Genomic DNA, 15979 nt, shown 5'->3' on the forward strand with positions numbered 1-15979 from the left:
ACACACACACACACTCTCTCTCACACACTCACTCTCTCTCTCACACACACTCAATCACTCTCATACACACACACTCTCTCTCTCTGTCTCTTACACACACTCACTCTCTCTCACACACACACATACACACACACACACACACACATACTCTCTCTCTCTCTGTCTCTCACACACACACACACACATTTTCCATTCGTCGCACTGGTGATCTGGTTCAAAGCCCTGGCTGATTTGCTTTCCCTTTCGCTTTCTTTAGAACCAGGCTAGATTAGCGTGCCTCAGTATCCCTCTATGTTTGAGCTGGGGGAGTGCAGGGGAGAGATAGGAAGAGCAATAGAGAGAAAGAGAGAGAGTCACAGTAAACACCTCTGTCCTTAAAACAGTGAAACAATTTAAGAGCCGGAGAGATTTTTGTGGAGAGTCAGAGGGTAAATTTTGGCCAATACTTAATTCCGAATTTATTACACCTGGGAAAATTGAAAACAGGATTAAGACCCTGAAGATTTTGAGTGAACAAATTCCAGCCGTTTAATCTTCAAATTCCTGGCTGCAGCGTGCCTGTAAATTCGTTATGCTTGAAATACTGAGATCCCTGTTCCTCTGCCCTAGGCCTGGGAACTGTTTACTGCCAGTGCCACTTCGCACCTTACCCAAGCAGAACTTGTCCTAGCAAGGAGGCTTGGCACCTGAGTGTGCGAGCCTCCTGACCAAAACGGGGATGGGCAGGGCTGGAACATGCTGCTGGCTGATCTGCCATCAGCCGTGCCTTGATTTAAGACCCACTTGAGGTCACGGGTCTCTGTTGAGTATCTTCAAGTGACAGGACAGCCTGTGGGTCTTTGGGCTGATGGGATGGTGGGATCTGCATTTCAGGATTATCCTTCCTTCTCCACCGCCACTCTGCCTCCTCGTTAAAGACTTTCAGATTCAAAAGCATGAAGCAGTTTGATAGACAACTTGGAATCATTTTGAACAACAGGTCACCGACTGCACCCAGTCATTACTGTCAATGCTGTTGCAATGAGAGGAGGGCCTCAGTGTAATCTATAGAGAACCAACCATTGGCCAGATACACTCAATCAGCCAGCTCGATGGCAGAGAGTAAAGACATTAGTCAAGGGTCAGTCAACAACAACCGCTTTTATGTAGCCTCCTTAACGACGTGACCCATCCCAAGGGCATTTCACAGGGCGCAAAGAAAACCAAAAATTGTATCAGCCACATATTACAACAGGTGGCCTCATGTCAAGTAGGCTTTAAACAGCATTTTAAAGTAGAGTTGAGAGAATGCAGAGAGGGAGGGAATCCCAGAGCTTAGAGCCCCAAGCAGCTGAAGGCAATGGTGGAGCAATGGAAATCGAGGGGGCGAAAGTTATAAAATTGAGACGATTCAAAGAGCAAGTATAGGAAAAGACAATTGATAAATAATGAGACCGAGACCACCAAAATGTTAGCATAAGAGGTGGCCACTCCCTACAGTGTGGAAGCAGGCCATTCGGCCCAATGAGTCCAAAGCCATTATCAGAAGAGCATTCCACTCAGACCCACCCTATCCCATGGCTAATCCACCTAACCTGCACATCCCTGGACACTATGGGCAACTTAGCATGGCCAATCCACCTAACTTGCACATCTTTGGGCTGTGGGAGGAAACACACACAGGGAGAATGTGCAAATTCCACACAATGCGTCACCTGAGGCTGGAATTGAACCAGGGTCCCTGGCACCATGAGGCAGTGGTGCTATCCACTGAGCCACCATTCTGCAGCATCTGATTCAAACTCCCTTTCCAGAAGTCCATTACTTTGCAATGCCCTTTCAGGCAGTCCACCCCAGTGAGTAGGATGTATGAAATCTGACAGATGCTGACTCCTCCGTCCTGCTGCTAGGAAATAGCACTGAAACAGATCAGTCTAGCTCTGGCCAATCAAATGTTTCTATTTGGGAATGGAACATTAAATGAGATAGATGCTGGATCATAAGGAGCCTTTAACCTCAGTGCTTATCCACACAGGTAGGCACCACCTTTTCTTAAAATTCTTTCGTTAGATGAGAAAATCACTAGCAAGTCTGTATGTACTGCCCAACCTTTATTAACAAGAGGGCACTTAAGAATCAACTGTATTGCTGTGGGACTGGAGTTAATTGTTAGTCAGACTAGGTGAGGATGGCAGATTTCATCCCATGAAAGGCATTTGTGATAGTTTTTAACAACACTCAATAAAGGCTACATGGTCACCTTTACGGCTAGCAATTTAGTCCAGATTTTATTGAATTCAAATTTCGTTACCTGCCCTGGTGGGATTTGAACTCCAAATCCTAAGAACGTTAGCCTGACATTCTGGATCCATTTCCACCACTGCCTTCCCTAACTTACCTACTTGAGCTCTATATCCCAAATTTGTTCAACAACAGAAATTCATCATCAAGAACAACAACTTATGTATTTTTTTAAATTGGTTTCTCTCTTCATAGACATCACAAGGCCTAGTTAGATTAAAATGAGCTCATATAGTCCATCACACTTTTCTATTTCATAGAATCCCTACAGTGTGGAAACAGGCCCTTCAGCCCAACTAGTCCACACTGACCCTCAGAGCATCCCACCCAGACCCATCCCCCTATAACCCACACATTCCTGAACGCTATGGGCAATTTCCCATGGCCATACCACCTAGTCTGCACATCTTTGGTCTGTGGGAGGAAAGTGGAGCACCCAGAGGAAACCCACGCAGACACGGGGAGAACGTGCAAACTCTATACAGACAGTTACCTGAGGGTGGAATCGAACCCAGGTCCCTGGCGCTGTGAGGCAGCAGTCCTAACCACTGAGCCATGGTGCCAGCCTAATTTATGTAGAACCACAATGGAATGTCCCAAGACACTTCACAGGAGTGTTACTAATCAAATGTTGCACTGAGCTGCTTAAGGAGATATGAGGCCAGCAGCTTAGTCAAAGATGGGGGTGCTAGGGAGTGTTTTAAAGGAGGAAAGCAAGGCAGAGAAATGGAGAGGGAATTCCGGGCCTTGGGCAGCAGGTAGCTCAAGGTAGGCTGACTAATGGTGGAGTGACTAAAACTGGGGAAGCTCAAAGACACCAGAGTTGGAGCAGCTTGGGAAACTCCAAAGGTTTGAAGGTGGGGGGATGCTGAAGGACATTACGGTGATGTAGGGGGAGGCAGTTGAAAATGAGGAGAACTTGAGAAGCAAGACTTGCTTGATTGAGGGTTAGCAAGCACAGGAGGGGTGGGGCTGATAAAGGAATGGGTCTTGCCACGAATTAAGACGGGGCGGCAAAGTTTCGGATGACAGAGGGTAGAATGTGGCAGACCAGTGGGTAACCCAAGACGTGAATGAAATGATCACACGGGGCAATGTTGTGCAGGTAGAAATAGGTGGTCTTACTGACGGTGTGATGATCAGTCTTAGAAGTTCCAGGGGACCTCTAACATATCACAGGCTTTTACCAGAGGGAATTGCAGATTTCCACAAGGCTTTATGCGATTTCCCTCTTGAAGGATCTAATCTTAAAGGCTGTGTTTGCTGACATGAGCTCATTTACATCTTTGCATGAGCACTAACGCAGAAATGTGCACGTACATGATTCCAGCAATGTTAGATGGTGTAAAATCTAATGTCGTGCACGTGTGTCTTCACAGTCATAACCCCTCTCTTTCCATTTAAATGTACCTACATGAATTAGCGCACCAGTATGTGCTGTCAATGGACACAGCCAATTTTGAAATTACAGTCCCCTTCATCCCTTTAGAGAAAACATTTCCCCTGTGTATCTATTTCCCATCAAACGCACTGTTGTCCCTAACCTTCTAAATTCCATAAGGAATGCAGTTCAAATCTGTGCAGCCTGTCTTCGTCAGGCCACATGGTGAGACAAGTCAGAGGAGGTCTCATTCTCTGTGCATTCGCAGCTCTTAGTTGGAATAGCAACAGAGAAGGCCGCTGTATCAGGAATTGCAATTCCCTTGGTTCTTGGCCTACGCTGCAACTAGCTGTCCCCCCACTTGCCTGCCCCAACTAAATGCCAGGAATAACACAGAGCGCTGAACGAGTTAAAAAGAAAGTTTTCCACCAGTTAATGAAAGCCAGAGGAGCTACTTATTAAAGCCAGTCGGGAGACAGCGGGGAGGGAATACCAGGCTCCAGAAGTATTGCAGTGCGTTCATTCAGTCAACACAAATGGAAGCGAATTTTAAAAAGCCCCTTTAACGTCTTTGTATCGCATTTTCTCTGCTTTATTTCTGTTCTGTTGCCACTGGTGCCTTTTCCATAGCTTGCTTAAGCTCCAGGTTGCTTAGGTGATAGACTGGCTATCCAACTATGGAGGAGCAGCATAGTCAACTGCCTTCACTCCTACCCCTGCACTCATATTTTTCAAAAAATTCTCCTAACCAAGCTCTGTGGGGAACCTTATCAAAGGCCTTCTGAGTATCCACGTACGCAAAACCCATTGACTCACCTTTATTAGTTCTGTTAGTAACACCTTCAAAAGACTTCATGAAGTTTGCTAGGCACAATTTTTCATTCACAAATCCACGCTGAATATGTCCAAACAGATCATTTTTATCCAAGTGTCCACTTATCACTTTCTGATAGATTCTAGTGTCTTCCTACTACTAATGTATGGCTGACAGGTCCGTACTTTCCTGTGTTGTCCCCACACCCTGTTCATTTCTTAAAGAGCAAGGTGATATTTCTGAGTCTCTAATCTCACAAATCATTCCGGCACGGTGGCTCAGTGGTTAGCACTGCTGCCTCACGGCGCCAGGGACACAGGTTTGATTCCAGCCTCGGGCGACTGTCTGTGTGGAGTTTGCACATTCTCCCCGTGCCTGCATGGGTTTCCTCCGGGTGCTCCGCTTTCCTCCCACAGTCCAAAAATGTGCCGGCTAGGTGGACTGGCCATGGAAAATTGCCCATAGTGTTCAGGAATGTGTAGCTTTCAGGGTTATAGGGGGATGGGTCTGGGTGGGATGCTCCAAGGATTAGTGTGGACTTGTTGGGCCGAAGGGCCTGTTTCCACACTGTAGGGATTCTATGATGATCTATGATCTACTCCAGAATCTATCACGTTTGTAGAGTCATTCAGCACAGAAACAGACCAAGCAGTCCATCCTGACCATATTCCCAAACTAAATTAGTCCCACCTACCTGCACTTGGCCCATATCCCTCCAAACATTTCTTTTTAATGTACTTGCCTAAATGTCTTTTAAATGTTGTAACTGTACTCCCATCCACCAATTCCTCTGGAAGTTCATTTCACACACGAAGCACTGTCTGTGTAAAAAAATTACCCCTCATGTCTTTTATAAATTTTTCTCCTCTCACCTTAAAATTATGCCCCCTAGTCTTGAAATCCCCTACCCTCGGGAAAAGAAACACCTGCCATTCACCTTATCTATACCCTTCAAGATTTTATAAATCTCTGTCAGGTCGCCTGCCAATCTCCTACGCTCCAGTGAAAAATATCCCAGCCTATTCAATTTATCTTCAATAACTCAAACCCTCCATTGCCAGCAACATCCTGGTAAATCTCTTCTGGACCTCCTCCAGCTTAATAATATCCTGCCTAATAAGAGGGTAACCAGAACTGGACACAGTGCTCCAGAAGAGGCCTCACCAACATCCTGTACAACCTCAACACAATATCCCAACTCCTATACTCAAAAAGACTGAGCAATGAAGGCAAGCATGCTAAATGCCTCCTTAACCACCCTGTCCACCTGTGACGCAAACTTCAAAGAATTATATACCTGAACCCCTAGGTCTCTCTTCACTACCATGGAAGATTTTTACCAATTATCCCTACAGGCACCTCTTTCAAAATTCAAGAGGTGTTCAAGTTAGTATTTACCCACAGGAGTCTTTGTCTCATCCGTCCCAACTTTAACAACTGCTGGGACAACACAACGTTTGGTTTCTGTCAAGATTTGAACTCAGATCGTTGGACTCAAAGTGCTAACCGTTCCACCATGGAATCTTCTCCAACACCATCAGCATAATTTTATGACTGATATCACGAGGTGAAGCACTGCCCCCTCCATCATGTGCAAAACTGGACACCGGGTGCTGGTTAGCTCAGTTGGCTGGACAGCTGAATCGCAATATAGCGTGATACTAACAGCATATGTTCAAATTCTGCACTGCCTGAGGTTACCAGAAAGGTCTCACCTTCACAATGTCTTCCCTTCACCTGAGGCACGGTCACCACCAGTTGCCTCCCTCTAATGAGATAGTGGGACTATGGTGACTTCGCCTTTTCTTACCTAGAAACATTAATAAAATGACATCCACAGCTTAACGGTGATACGAAGGAGATTCGTGTATATTTCTTGATGGGAAAACAGCAACTGGACGATTATTTAAATGGTGAAAAATTGCAGCATGCTAATGTGCAGAGGGATCTGGGTGTCCTCGTGCATGAATCACAAAAAGTTGGTTTGCAGGTGCAGCAGGTAATTAAAAAGGCAAATGGAATATTGTCCTTCATTGTTAGAGGGATAGAGTTTAAAAAACAGGGAGGTTATGCTGCAGCTGTATAGGGTGTTGGTGAGGCCACACCTCGGGTACTGTGTACAGTTTTGGTCTCCTTACTTGAGAAAGGATGGACTGGCACTGGAGGGGGTGCAGAGGACGTTCACTAGGTTGATTCCAGAGTTGAGAGTGTTGGCTTATGAGGAGAGATTGAGTAGACTGGGACTGTATTAATTAGAATTTAGAAGAATGACGGGGGAATCCTATAGAAACATATAAAATTATGAAGGGAATGGATAAGATAGAAGCAGGGAGGTTGTTTCCACTGGCGGGTAAACTAGAACTAGAGGGCATAGCTTCAAAATAAGGGGGAGCAGATTTAGGACTGCGTTGTGGAGGAACTTCTTCACCCAAAGGGTTGTGAATCTGTGGAATTCCCTGCCCAGTGACGCAGTTGAGGCTCCCTCATTAAATGTTTTTAAGGCAAAGATAGATAGACTTTTGAACAGTAACGGGATTAAGGGTTATGGTGAGTGGATAGGCAAGTGGAGCTGAGTCCACAAAAATGATCAGCCATGATCTTATTGAATGGTCGAGTAGGCTCGAGGGTCAGATGGCTCCTGCTCCTATTTCTTATGTTCTTTTATGGAAATACCTGGTTTCCTTAAAAGGTCATTAGAAGGTCACTTTTTATAAATGAGACTTCCTAATAGACACATGACTGGTGGTGGTAACTGCTTGCTTTGCAGTGGACCCCTGCTTGGGCTGGTCTTTGCACATTGAATGGATGGAAAGTGCTTTGGTATCTGGACTTTGTTTGGGGGACAAGAAGCCGGTGAGGAAGAACTGCCCAGCTGATCTCTCCCACTTCTACATCCTCTACATCAGTTCAGGATGAAATCTCTTTGATCTTCTAAAAGAGCAATTGAACGAACTTGTACTTTCTGAGCAAGATGTGTCTGAGACAACAGGGTGATTATTGATTTGACTCCATGTGCCAGGTCAGTAGACTCCATAATAATCCATGCTTTATCCTTTTGCCTCAAACCTATTGGTTAGTGTTTTTTTTCAGAAAGCTAATCTTGGCAGAGAATTTTTTTTTTAAACTCTTTCATATTACCGAGTGTGTATATTAACTAACTATTGCATTTTCATTGAATAACCAACAACCTGTCCTGGACTTCCCACATAGATGTGATAGTCAAGAAGGCACACAAACGCCTCTTCTTTCTTAGGCGGCTCAGGAAATTTGGCATGTCCACAAAGTCCCTCACCAACTTTTATAGATGCACAATTGAAAGCATACAGTCCGGGTGCATAACAGCCTGGTACGGCAATTGCTCTGCCCAGGACCGTAAGAAACTACAGAAAGTGGTGTGCACAGCCCAGACCATCACGGAAGCCAACCTTCCATCCATGGACTCCATCTAAATGGCCCATTGTTGCCAACATCATCAAAGACCATCGCATCCCAGCAATGCTCTCCTACAACCTTAGGCAGAAGATACACAAGCCTGAACACACGCACCAGCAGGTTCAAGAACAGCTTCTTCCCTGCCATTATTAGACTGATGAATGGACCTCTCTAACTTCAAATAATGCTGATCTTGTTAATGTTGATCTTGCCTAGCAAACACCCTGTGCAATGTAACTTGTATGCCTCTGTTCTAGTTTTTTGATTCACCCTATGATGTGTATGTCTTTGCTTATTATGATCTGCCTGCACTTAGGTACCCATGACAATAAATCAATCAATCAATACAGTTTATTTTAATAATAAACCTATATATTTGTTAAATAACTTAGATGACAGGTCTTGTTGTTTGAAACCTGATACAGACAAGGAATTTAATTGGTCATCCATTTCTGTGTTGTGACCCATGGAGTATGGGAAGAGAGCAACAGTGAATACCTCTAGTTTCAGTCAAAAGAATTTGTGAGACTTCCATTCACCTCCTTTCCACTTCCTGCTGTGGGAAACATTATAGAACCCCTGCGGTGCAGAAAGAGACAATTCTGCCAACAACCCTCTGAAGGACATCCCACCCAGACCTGTATCCCCCACCCTATCCCTGGAAACTTGCATTACTATGGCCAATCCACCTAACCTGCACATCTTTGGACTGTGGCAGGAAACCCATGCAGACACTCCCGTGTTTGCATGAGTTTCCTTCCACAGTCCAAAGATGTGCAAGTTAAGTGAGTTGGCCATTGTTGCGAAGATGTGTAGAGTGTTTGATGTTTATAAAATGATAGCGGGGGAAGAGTGCATAGTCCCTTTAAAAAATGATGTATTTTTCTAGGCTTGGATATTTTTTTAAAAATGTATGCACGCAACAGCAGATGCACAGAGAGTTCTCAAAATTGAAACATTTGCAATAAAAGGCTGTGTAGTTGGCAACCAGGCAGTACTCTTGTTTTGTTATGAAGGCAACCAGTTTGATTATCAGCCAATTAATTTAAACCAGGCACTTAGAGAGTGAAAACTAAATAAATTTAAATCTGATGGTTTTGACAAACCAGGACCAATCCTATTGTAACAAATTAACAGGTCATCAAGGGTATAAAAGAAGAGGGTATTTGAAAATTGGGGAGAGTCAACAGTCATCTGCCAAGACAGCAGCTCTCAGCTATATATGTAAAAAAAAATCACTGGCTGTCACAGAGTTCTCGAAGCTCTCAGAAAACCATAATCTAAACTAAAGGTTCAGTGGGACTCTAAGCCAATATTTCTGACACAGAATTTGACAGAAAGTGTTCCTGACTGAAGGACAGTGGAGAAGGCAAAGAACACTCCAGAAGACTTATCCTAACTGTAATTTGAGAGATTAAGTTATATTTTTATTAATTTGGTTTATATAGGTGGGAATTGTATCTAATGGAACTGCATACCATTGGAATTTCGTTTTATTTGGGATTAGTTAGTAGTTAAAGGGGAATTGTTTGTTTTGTTAGTAGTTCTGTTAATTTGTTCACGGTTAGAGTTAGATAAATAAATTGTTACTTGTTGACTATAAAGTGAGTGAAAGGATTTCATTTCATTTAACCTTCCTTTATAACAGATTGAGAGGTGAGGCAGGTTATACTACTTTTCGTACTTCCTTTAGCAGATTATGAGGTTTGGTGAGCTTCTCTGGGAGTTTCAGTTTTAGTTATCGGGGTGGGGGCAACCTCAGCTTCATAACAGTATCCAGAGATATGTAGGTTGAGTGGATTAGCCATGGGAAATGCAGGGTTACAGGGATAGGGTAGGATGCTCTTCCCAATGTCGGTGCGGATTCAATGAGCTGAATGTGGCCTGCTTCCACAATGTAGGGATTATATGATCTGAGTTCAGTGCGTAACGGGGGCGGGGGGGCAAATTGACTGTTGGCATTTTATTTTAGGGGGAATGGAAAATGAAAATAGGCCAGTCTTACCAAAACTATATAAGGCACCAATCAGACCACAGCTGGAATACTGTGACTAAACAGTTTCGGTCCCCTAAGGTAAGGTATACTGGCATTGGAGGCTGTCCAAAGAAGGTTCACTAGGTTGATGTCAGGTATGGAGGGATTTTCTTTTGAGGAGAAGTTGAGCAAGTTGGACTTTTACTCGTTAGAGTTTGGGAGAATGAGAGGCAACCTTATTGCAACATTTAAGATTCTTAGGAGACTTGACAGGGTAGACGTGGAAAGGTTGTTTCCTCTTGTGGAAGTGTCTAGGACCAGATATGATCTCAGAATGAGGGGTTTATTCAGAAATAAGGAGGAGTTTCTTCTCTGAGGGTAGTCAATCTGTGGAATTCTTTCTGTGGAGGCTGGGTCATTAAGTATCTTAAGGCTGTGATAGATTTTTAATTAGGAAGGAAATTAAGGGTTACAGGGAAAAGGCAGGAAAGTGGAGTTGAGGACGATCAGATTAGCTACGTCTTGTGGCACAGCACAGCAGACTTGATAGGCTGAATGGCTTACTTCTGCTCCAATGTTTTATTACCTTATCTACTGAGCAGACCTAACGAATGTCTCCGCAGATCATTCATAATCTTGGCCCCGAGCGATATGTTATGACCCTGTCAGAGGCAGGAAGGTCATTTCCAGGAATGTCATCAACCAGAATTAACAAACCAACCACACATTCAATTCTCGAATCCTAAGCGACATTGCAATTACAGAATAAACAACATTCTGAATCAAGGCAGAACCAAGCAGTTAGTCCTGGTATTGAACCAGGATTGACTGATCCTCGGCTGATATTCTGCGCGCACAGGGAATCTTGTATGGTGGTGCTCCTAGGCAGCTGCGGCTCTTGCCCTTCTAGGGGTTAGAGGTCACAGTGCATCCTGTAGATAATACACATTGCTGCCCTGTGCATTGGTGGTGGAAGGAGTGAATGGTGTGAATGTTTAAGGTGGTGGATGGGATGCCAATCAAGCAGGCCACTTATCCTATGTGGTGTCGAGCTTCTTAAGTATTGTTGGAGCTGCTTCATCCAGACAAATGGGGAGTATTCCATCACACTCCTTGCTTGTGCCTTGAAGATGGTGGACAGGCTTGGAGTCAGGATGTGAGTCATTCACTGCATAATTCTTATCCTCTGACCTGCATTTATAGCCACTATAGGGTTCAGGTATATAATTCTTTAAAATTTGCATCACAGGCAGACAGGGCTGTTAAGGTATTTAGCACACTTGCCTTCATTGCTCAGACCTTTGCAGTATAGGAGTTGGGACGTCATGTTGATGTTGTACAGGACGTTGGTGAAGCAGTTCTGGTGGCCCTGTTATAGGAAGGATATTATTAAATTGGAGGGAGTTCGGGAAAGATTTACCAGGACATTGCCAGGAATGGAGAGTCCGAGTTATAAAAAATAGGCTAGGATATTTTTCACTGGAGTGCAAGAGGTGCCCTGAAAGAGGTTTATAAAGTCAAGAGGGGCATAGATAAGATGAATAGCAAGGGTCTTTTCCCCAGGGTGGGGGAGTTCAAAACTCAGGGGCATAGTTTAAAAAGGACATGAGGGGCAACTTTTTTAGAGTAGTTCGTGTGTGGAATGATATGTCCATAAGGACCCTCACTTGCTTTTACAGATGCACCATAGAAAGCATTCTATCTGGGTGCATAACGGCGTAGTACAGCAACTGTTCTGTCCAGGACCATAAGAAATTGCAGAAAGTTGTGTGCATGGCCCAGACCATCATAGAAGCCAACCTCCCATCCATGGACCCCATTTACACTTCTTGTTGCCACAGAAAGGCAGCCAACATCAAAGACCTCTCCCAGCCCGGCTTAATACTCTCTTCCAACCCCTTCCGTCAGGCAGAAGATACAAGCCTTAACACAGGTTTAAGAACAGCTTCTTCCCTGCTGTTTTCAGGCTGCTGAATGGACCTCTAATTTCAAATCTAATGTTGATCTTGCATTGTGCACATTCTGTGCGGTGTAACCTTGTATGTCTCACTCTGTCTAAGCACCCTATGATCAGCCTGTACTGCTCGCAAAACAAAGCTTTTCACTGTACTTCGGTACGTGTGACAACAATAAAACAAATCAAAGGAAGTGGTGGATGCAGGAACAGTTCCAACGTTTAAAAGATGTTTGGATAGGTTCATGAATGGGAAAGGTTTGGAGGTACATGGTCAAACACAGGCAAGCAAGACTAGCTTGGGAACATGGTTGGTATGAATTAGTTAGACCGGAGGGTCTGTTTCCATGCTATATGAATCAGAGTTCCAAAGCCAAGCAGTGCCCATTGACTGTTGTCACAATCACTGTACACAATACACATTGCCACCTCGTGTACATTTATTAAACAGGACAAGTTTAACTCACCTCAGCACCCCTGACAATAGAACTGAAGGGCACAATACCATGAAGGGTGAAATTCTGAATAAGTTAGAGGTCGACTCTGTTCCTCTCTCCATGGATACTGTCACACAGGCTGAGTGTTGCCAGCACTTTGTATTTATTACTGCATTTAAGTATTTGGGGAAATGGTGGCTGTAAATACAAAGTGAGGTTGAAACAATTCTCCAAGGTTGAGGCAGCTTTACTTCCAGTTTAAAAGATAGAGGGAGGTTTATTGTGTATCTACCCTGTGGGGATAACGTTAATGAAGCTTTACTTTGTATCGAATTCTGAGCTACAGCGGTTCTGGGAGTGAGACGGATATGACATAGAGACAGCTTTACTCTGTACATAGTCTGGGCAGTATTCGATGGCTATGCAATCAGGAAACTATAACTCAGACAAAAGAAGCAGTAACTTGCTTCCCACTTTCGTCTACTCACTGGAGTTTAGAAGAATGAGAGGTAATCTCAGTGAAATATATAGGATTCTTAAGGGGTTTGATAGGTTGAATACTGAGAGGATGTTTCCCCTCTTCGGAAAGAGTAGCACCACAGGGCACAGTCTCTGAATAAAGGGGCACCAATTTAAGACTGAAATGAGGGTGAATTTCTTCTCTCAAAGTGTTGAGAGTATTTGGAGCTCCTTGCCACAGTGGGTACACAGTCCTTGTGTATATTTAAAGTTGAAAGAGAGAGAGATTCTTGATCAGTAGGGAAAAGCCAGGAAAGTGAACATGAGGAATGTCAGATCAGCCATGATCCTACTGAATGATAGAGCAGGCTGAAGGGGCCAGATGGCCTAATCTTGTTCTCATTTCTATAGGCCTTAAATATTCCTAGTCGGTCACTCTGCAATTCAGTGCAAACTGAAAACAACATAATCATTACCCAAGACTGTTGTGCATTGTCATCATGAGCTTGCAACACCTTTGGAAGGGGGTGGTTCAGGTGAGGGCAGGCTTGAATAGTTACATGAATTGCCTCAACTGCACTTATTGGAAATATAGAACAGGGAGAGCCACAAATGTCCAAACTTGCTTTATATTCAGAGCACTAAGGAGATATACAACATCACAAGCATAGAATATCCTTAAGTGCTTTACAGCCAATTAGTCTTGTTTGTAATTTATGACACATAAGTAGTGCACAGCAAGCTCCCACAGACAGCAACACGATGATGACAGGATTATCCATTTCAGCGGCATTGAGTGGTAATTGTTGACTCGGAGAGGCCCAGGACTACTCTTCCCCCACCTCCCTGCTACACAGCACTCTTGTTCAAATAGTATCCCTGGGATTTTTAACATCAGCTCAAAGGGGGCCTCTGTTTCACACCTTGTGAAAGCTGCAGGACCTATACTAATGTGGGTCACCCACAGTACCGCAGTGGGGTGTCAGTTTCGCTCTGGAGCGAGGCTAGGATAAACATTCAGACTTGGGGACCGAGGAGCCAACGGAAATACATTGGCAGGTACGGGAAATGCATTGGCTCTGCTTGAGAGTCGAGAAGTAACACGAGTAAATGGGAGACATCAGGAGCAACTGTCCACTAGTCCAATAAATAAGAGTTTAAAATAAATACTTGGGAGTGATTACAAGGTTGGTAAATGCCCTTCAGCATAACAGTTCCTCCTGTTTCCATGGTGAGATTGTGGTCTTAATACCTTCTACACACAATTCAAACAAAATCACAGCACATGTACTGAATTCATAACTCGAATTAATTTCACTCCAAATAAAATTATTTTATCCGAAAACATTGCAAATAAAAAGAGCAGTCCTTTGCTTAGCATCCAAGAAATATTTTGATGGTTTTGAATACACGAGCGAGTTTCTCCAGAGATATTTGTCCCAATCCTCCGCCTATTGTAAACACACAGAGCCACGGCCTGCTACTTAGGAAGCGTGTGGAAGACCTTGATGTGAATGGCAGAGTTGTTTCTGGTGCGGGTGAGGGGCTCACCCTCGTCCACTTCCGGCTCCAGGTCGTCCACCAGCTCGACGGTCGAGGTGTTGGCCGCAATCTGCAGACTCCCAAAGCTGCCCCCCTGAAGCTGCAGGGCGATGTTGATGGCGCGGTTGATGGCGAGCCCCAGGCCATGGATGCAGATCTCACTGAAGCAGCCACTGTCCAGCATCTTCTGACAGCGGGCCAGCTGCGCCTTGAAGTCCGTCTTCATGTTGACGTAGATGTCGTTCTTGCGTTTCGGGAGTTTGCGCGGCAGCCTCTTACGCAGCGTATATTCCACCTGATCCATGTCCATCCCCCCCTCTGACACTGGTGCCATGGGTTGGTTTTCAGCCATGCTCACTGGAGGGGTGCAAAGGTAGGAAGGGGAGAGATTGAATGATACTGTATGACATGGGAATGCTTTATACTGTACAAACAGGAGATGGTGGTTTGGTGGTAGTGTTGCTGGACTAGCAATCCTGGAACCCAAGCTAATGCCCCAGGCACATGTGACAAATCGCACCATTAGCATCTAATCCAATTTAAATTCAAGTTAACAAATCTGGAATCTAAAACTATGCTCAGTGATGGCAATCATGAACACTCATCAATTGTCAGAAAAGATTTAAAAAAGATATGAGGAGCAATTTTTTTTTAACGCAGTGGTTCGTGTGTGGACTGAACTTCCAGGGAAGTGGTGGATGCGGGTACAGTTACTACATTTAAAAGACATTTAGATAAATACATGAATCAGAAACATTTGGAGGGATATGGGCCAAGCACAGGCAGGTGGGACTATTTAGTTTGGGATTATGGTCGACATGGACTGATTGGATCAAAGGATCTGTTTCCATGCCGTATAAAACTCAATAAAATCCCATCTGATTCACCGATACTAATTGTCTTTAGTGAAGGAAATCTGAAATTGTTACCCAGTTGACTTACTCTAGACCTATGCAATGTGGTTGACTCTTAATTATCCTCTGAAATAGCCAAGCAAGCTAGTTCTAGGGCAATTAGGGATGGGCAATAAATGCTGGGCCTTGCCAGCAATAACTACATTTTATGAAAGAATTAAGAAAAGTAAAACTGACAAAGGTATTTAAGAATATCCTGAGTGTGCCAGACCAAAGAATAATTTAATAATGAAGGTGGGTGAAGGTGCTGATGTGTTAAAATGCCAAAGTCTGATATTTGGTTTTCTCACGAACTGAGATAGCTGTGTGGGTTAGTGGGTGGGTTAAAGCCCTCAGCCCTCTCGATAGGGGACAGAAGGCAACCAAGCAATTCTCCTCTTTGTCCAGCCTTGCAAGGTGCACCTAGAATGGTGATACCATCTAGGACCAAACAGCTGGAACCCACCACCCTGGAATATGCCTCCGAGGGTCAATTACCCTGATTTGCCAGACCAGATCATGACACGTTCGCGGGCGAACAGCTGGCACTCATCACCCTGGACTGAGAGTCCTCTCCACTTACCAAAAGCTGAGATTCACCATCCAAGAATGGTGAGGCCCTCTCGAGTCAAACAGCCAGCGTTCCCCACACAAGAACAGTGATACCTCCTGGGGTCAAATAGCTGCCAATCAGCATCTCAGAATGATGATGCCTCCTAGGGCCAAACAGCCAGCTCTCAACACGTGGGAATAGTGATGCCTCCCAGGGCCAAACAGCCAGCCCTCAGCACGCAGGAATGGTGATGCCTCCT

The 15979-nt window shown here is 44.4% G+C and overlaps 2 protein-coding genes across 2 annotated transcripts in view; both read right to left on the reverse strand.

The window, feature by feature from the left end:
• The window catches only part of LOC109910529 (chloride channel protein ClC-Kb-like), a 69007-nt gene extending 68040 nt beyond the window's left edge, over positions 1-967 (reverse strand). The window contains 1 exon segment of the mRNA XM_020509738.2: positions 784-967. Coding sequence (XP_020365327.2) covers positions 784-967 — 184 coding nt within the window.
• Positions 968-13343: 12376 nt separating this feature from the next.
• Positions 13344-15979, reverse strand: part of pop7 (POP7 homolog, ribonuclease P/MRP subunit) — a 3052-nt gene continuing 416 nt past the window's right edge. The window contains exon 2 of the mRNA XM_020509725.2: positions 13344-14631. Within this exon, the coding sequence (XP_020365314.1) occupies positions 14213-14626 (414 nt within the window). The 5' untranslated portion in view covers positions 14627-14631 and the 3' untranslated portion in view covers positions 13344-14212. The remainder of the gene's footprint in view (positions 14632-15979) is intronic.

The sequence above is a fragment of the Rhincodon typus genome, chromosome 45 (assembly GCF_021869965.1).
Source record: "Rhincodon typus isolate 14 chromosome 45, sRhiTyp1.1, whole genome shotgun sequence".
NCBI lineage: Eukaryota > Metazoa > Chordata > Chondrichthyes > Orectolobiformes > Rhincodontidae > Rhincodon > Rhincodon typus.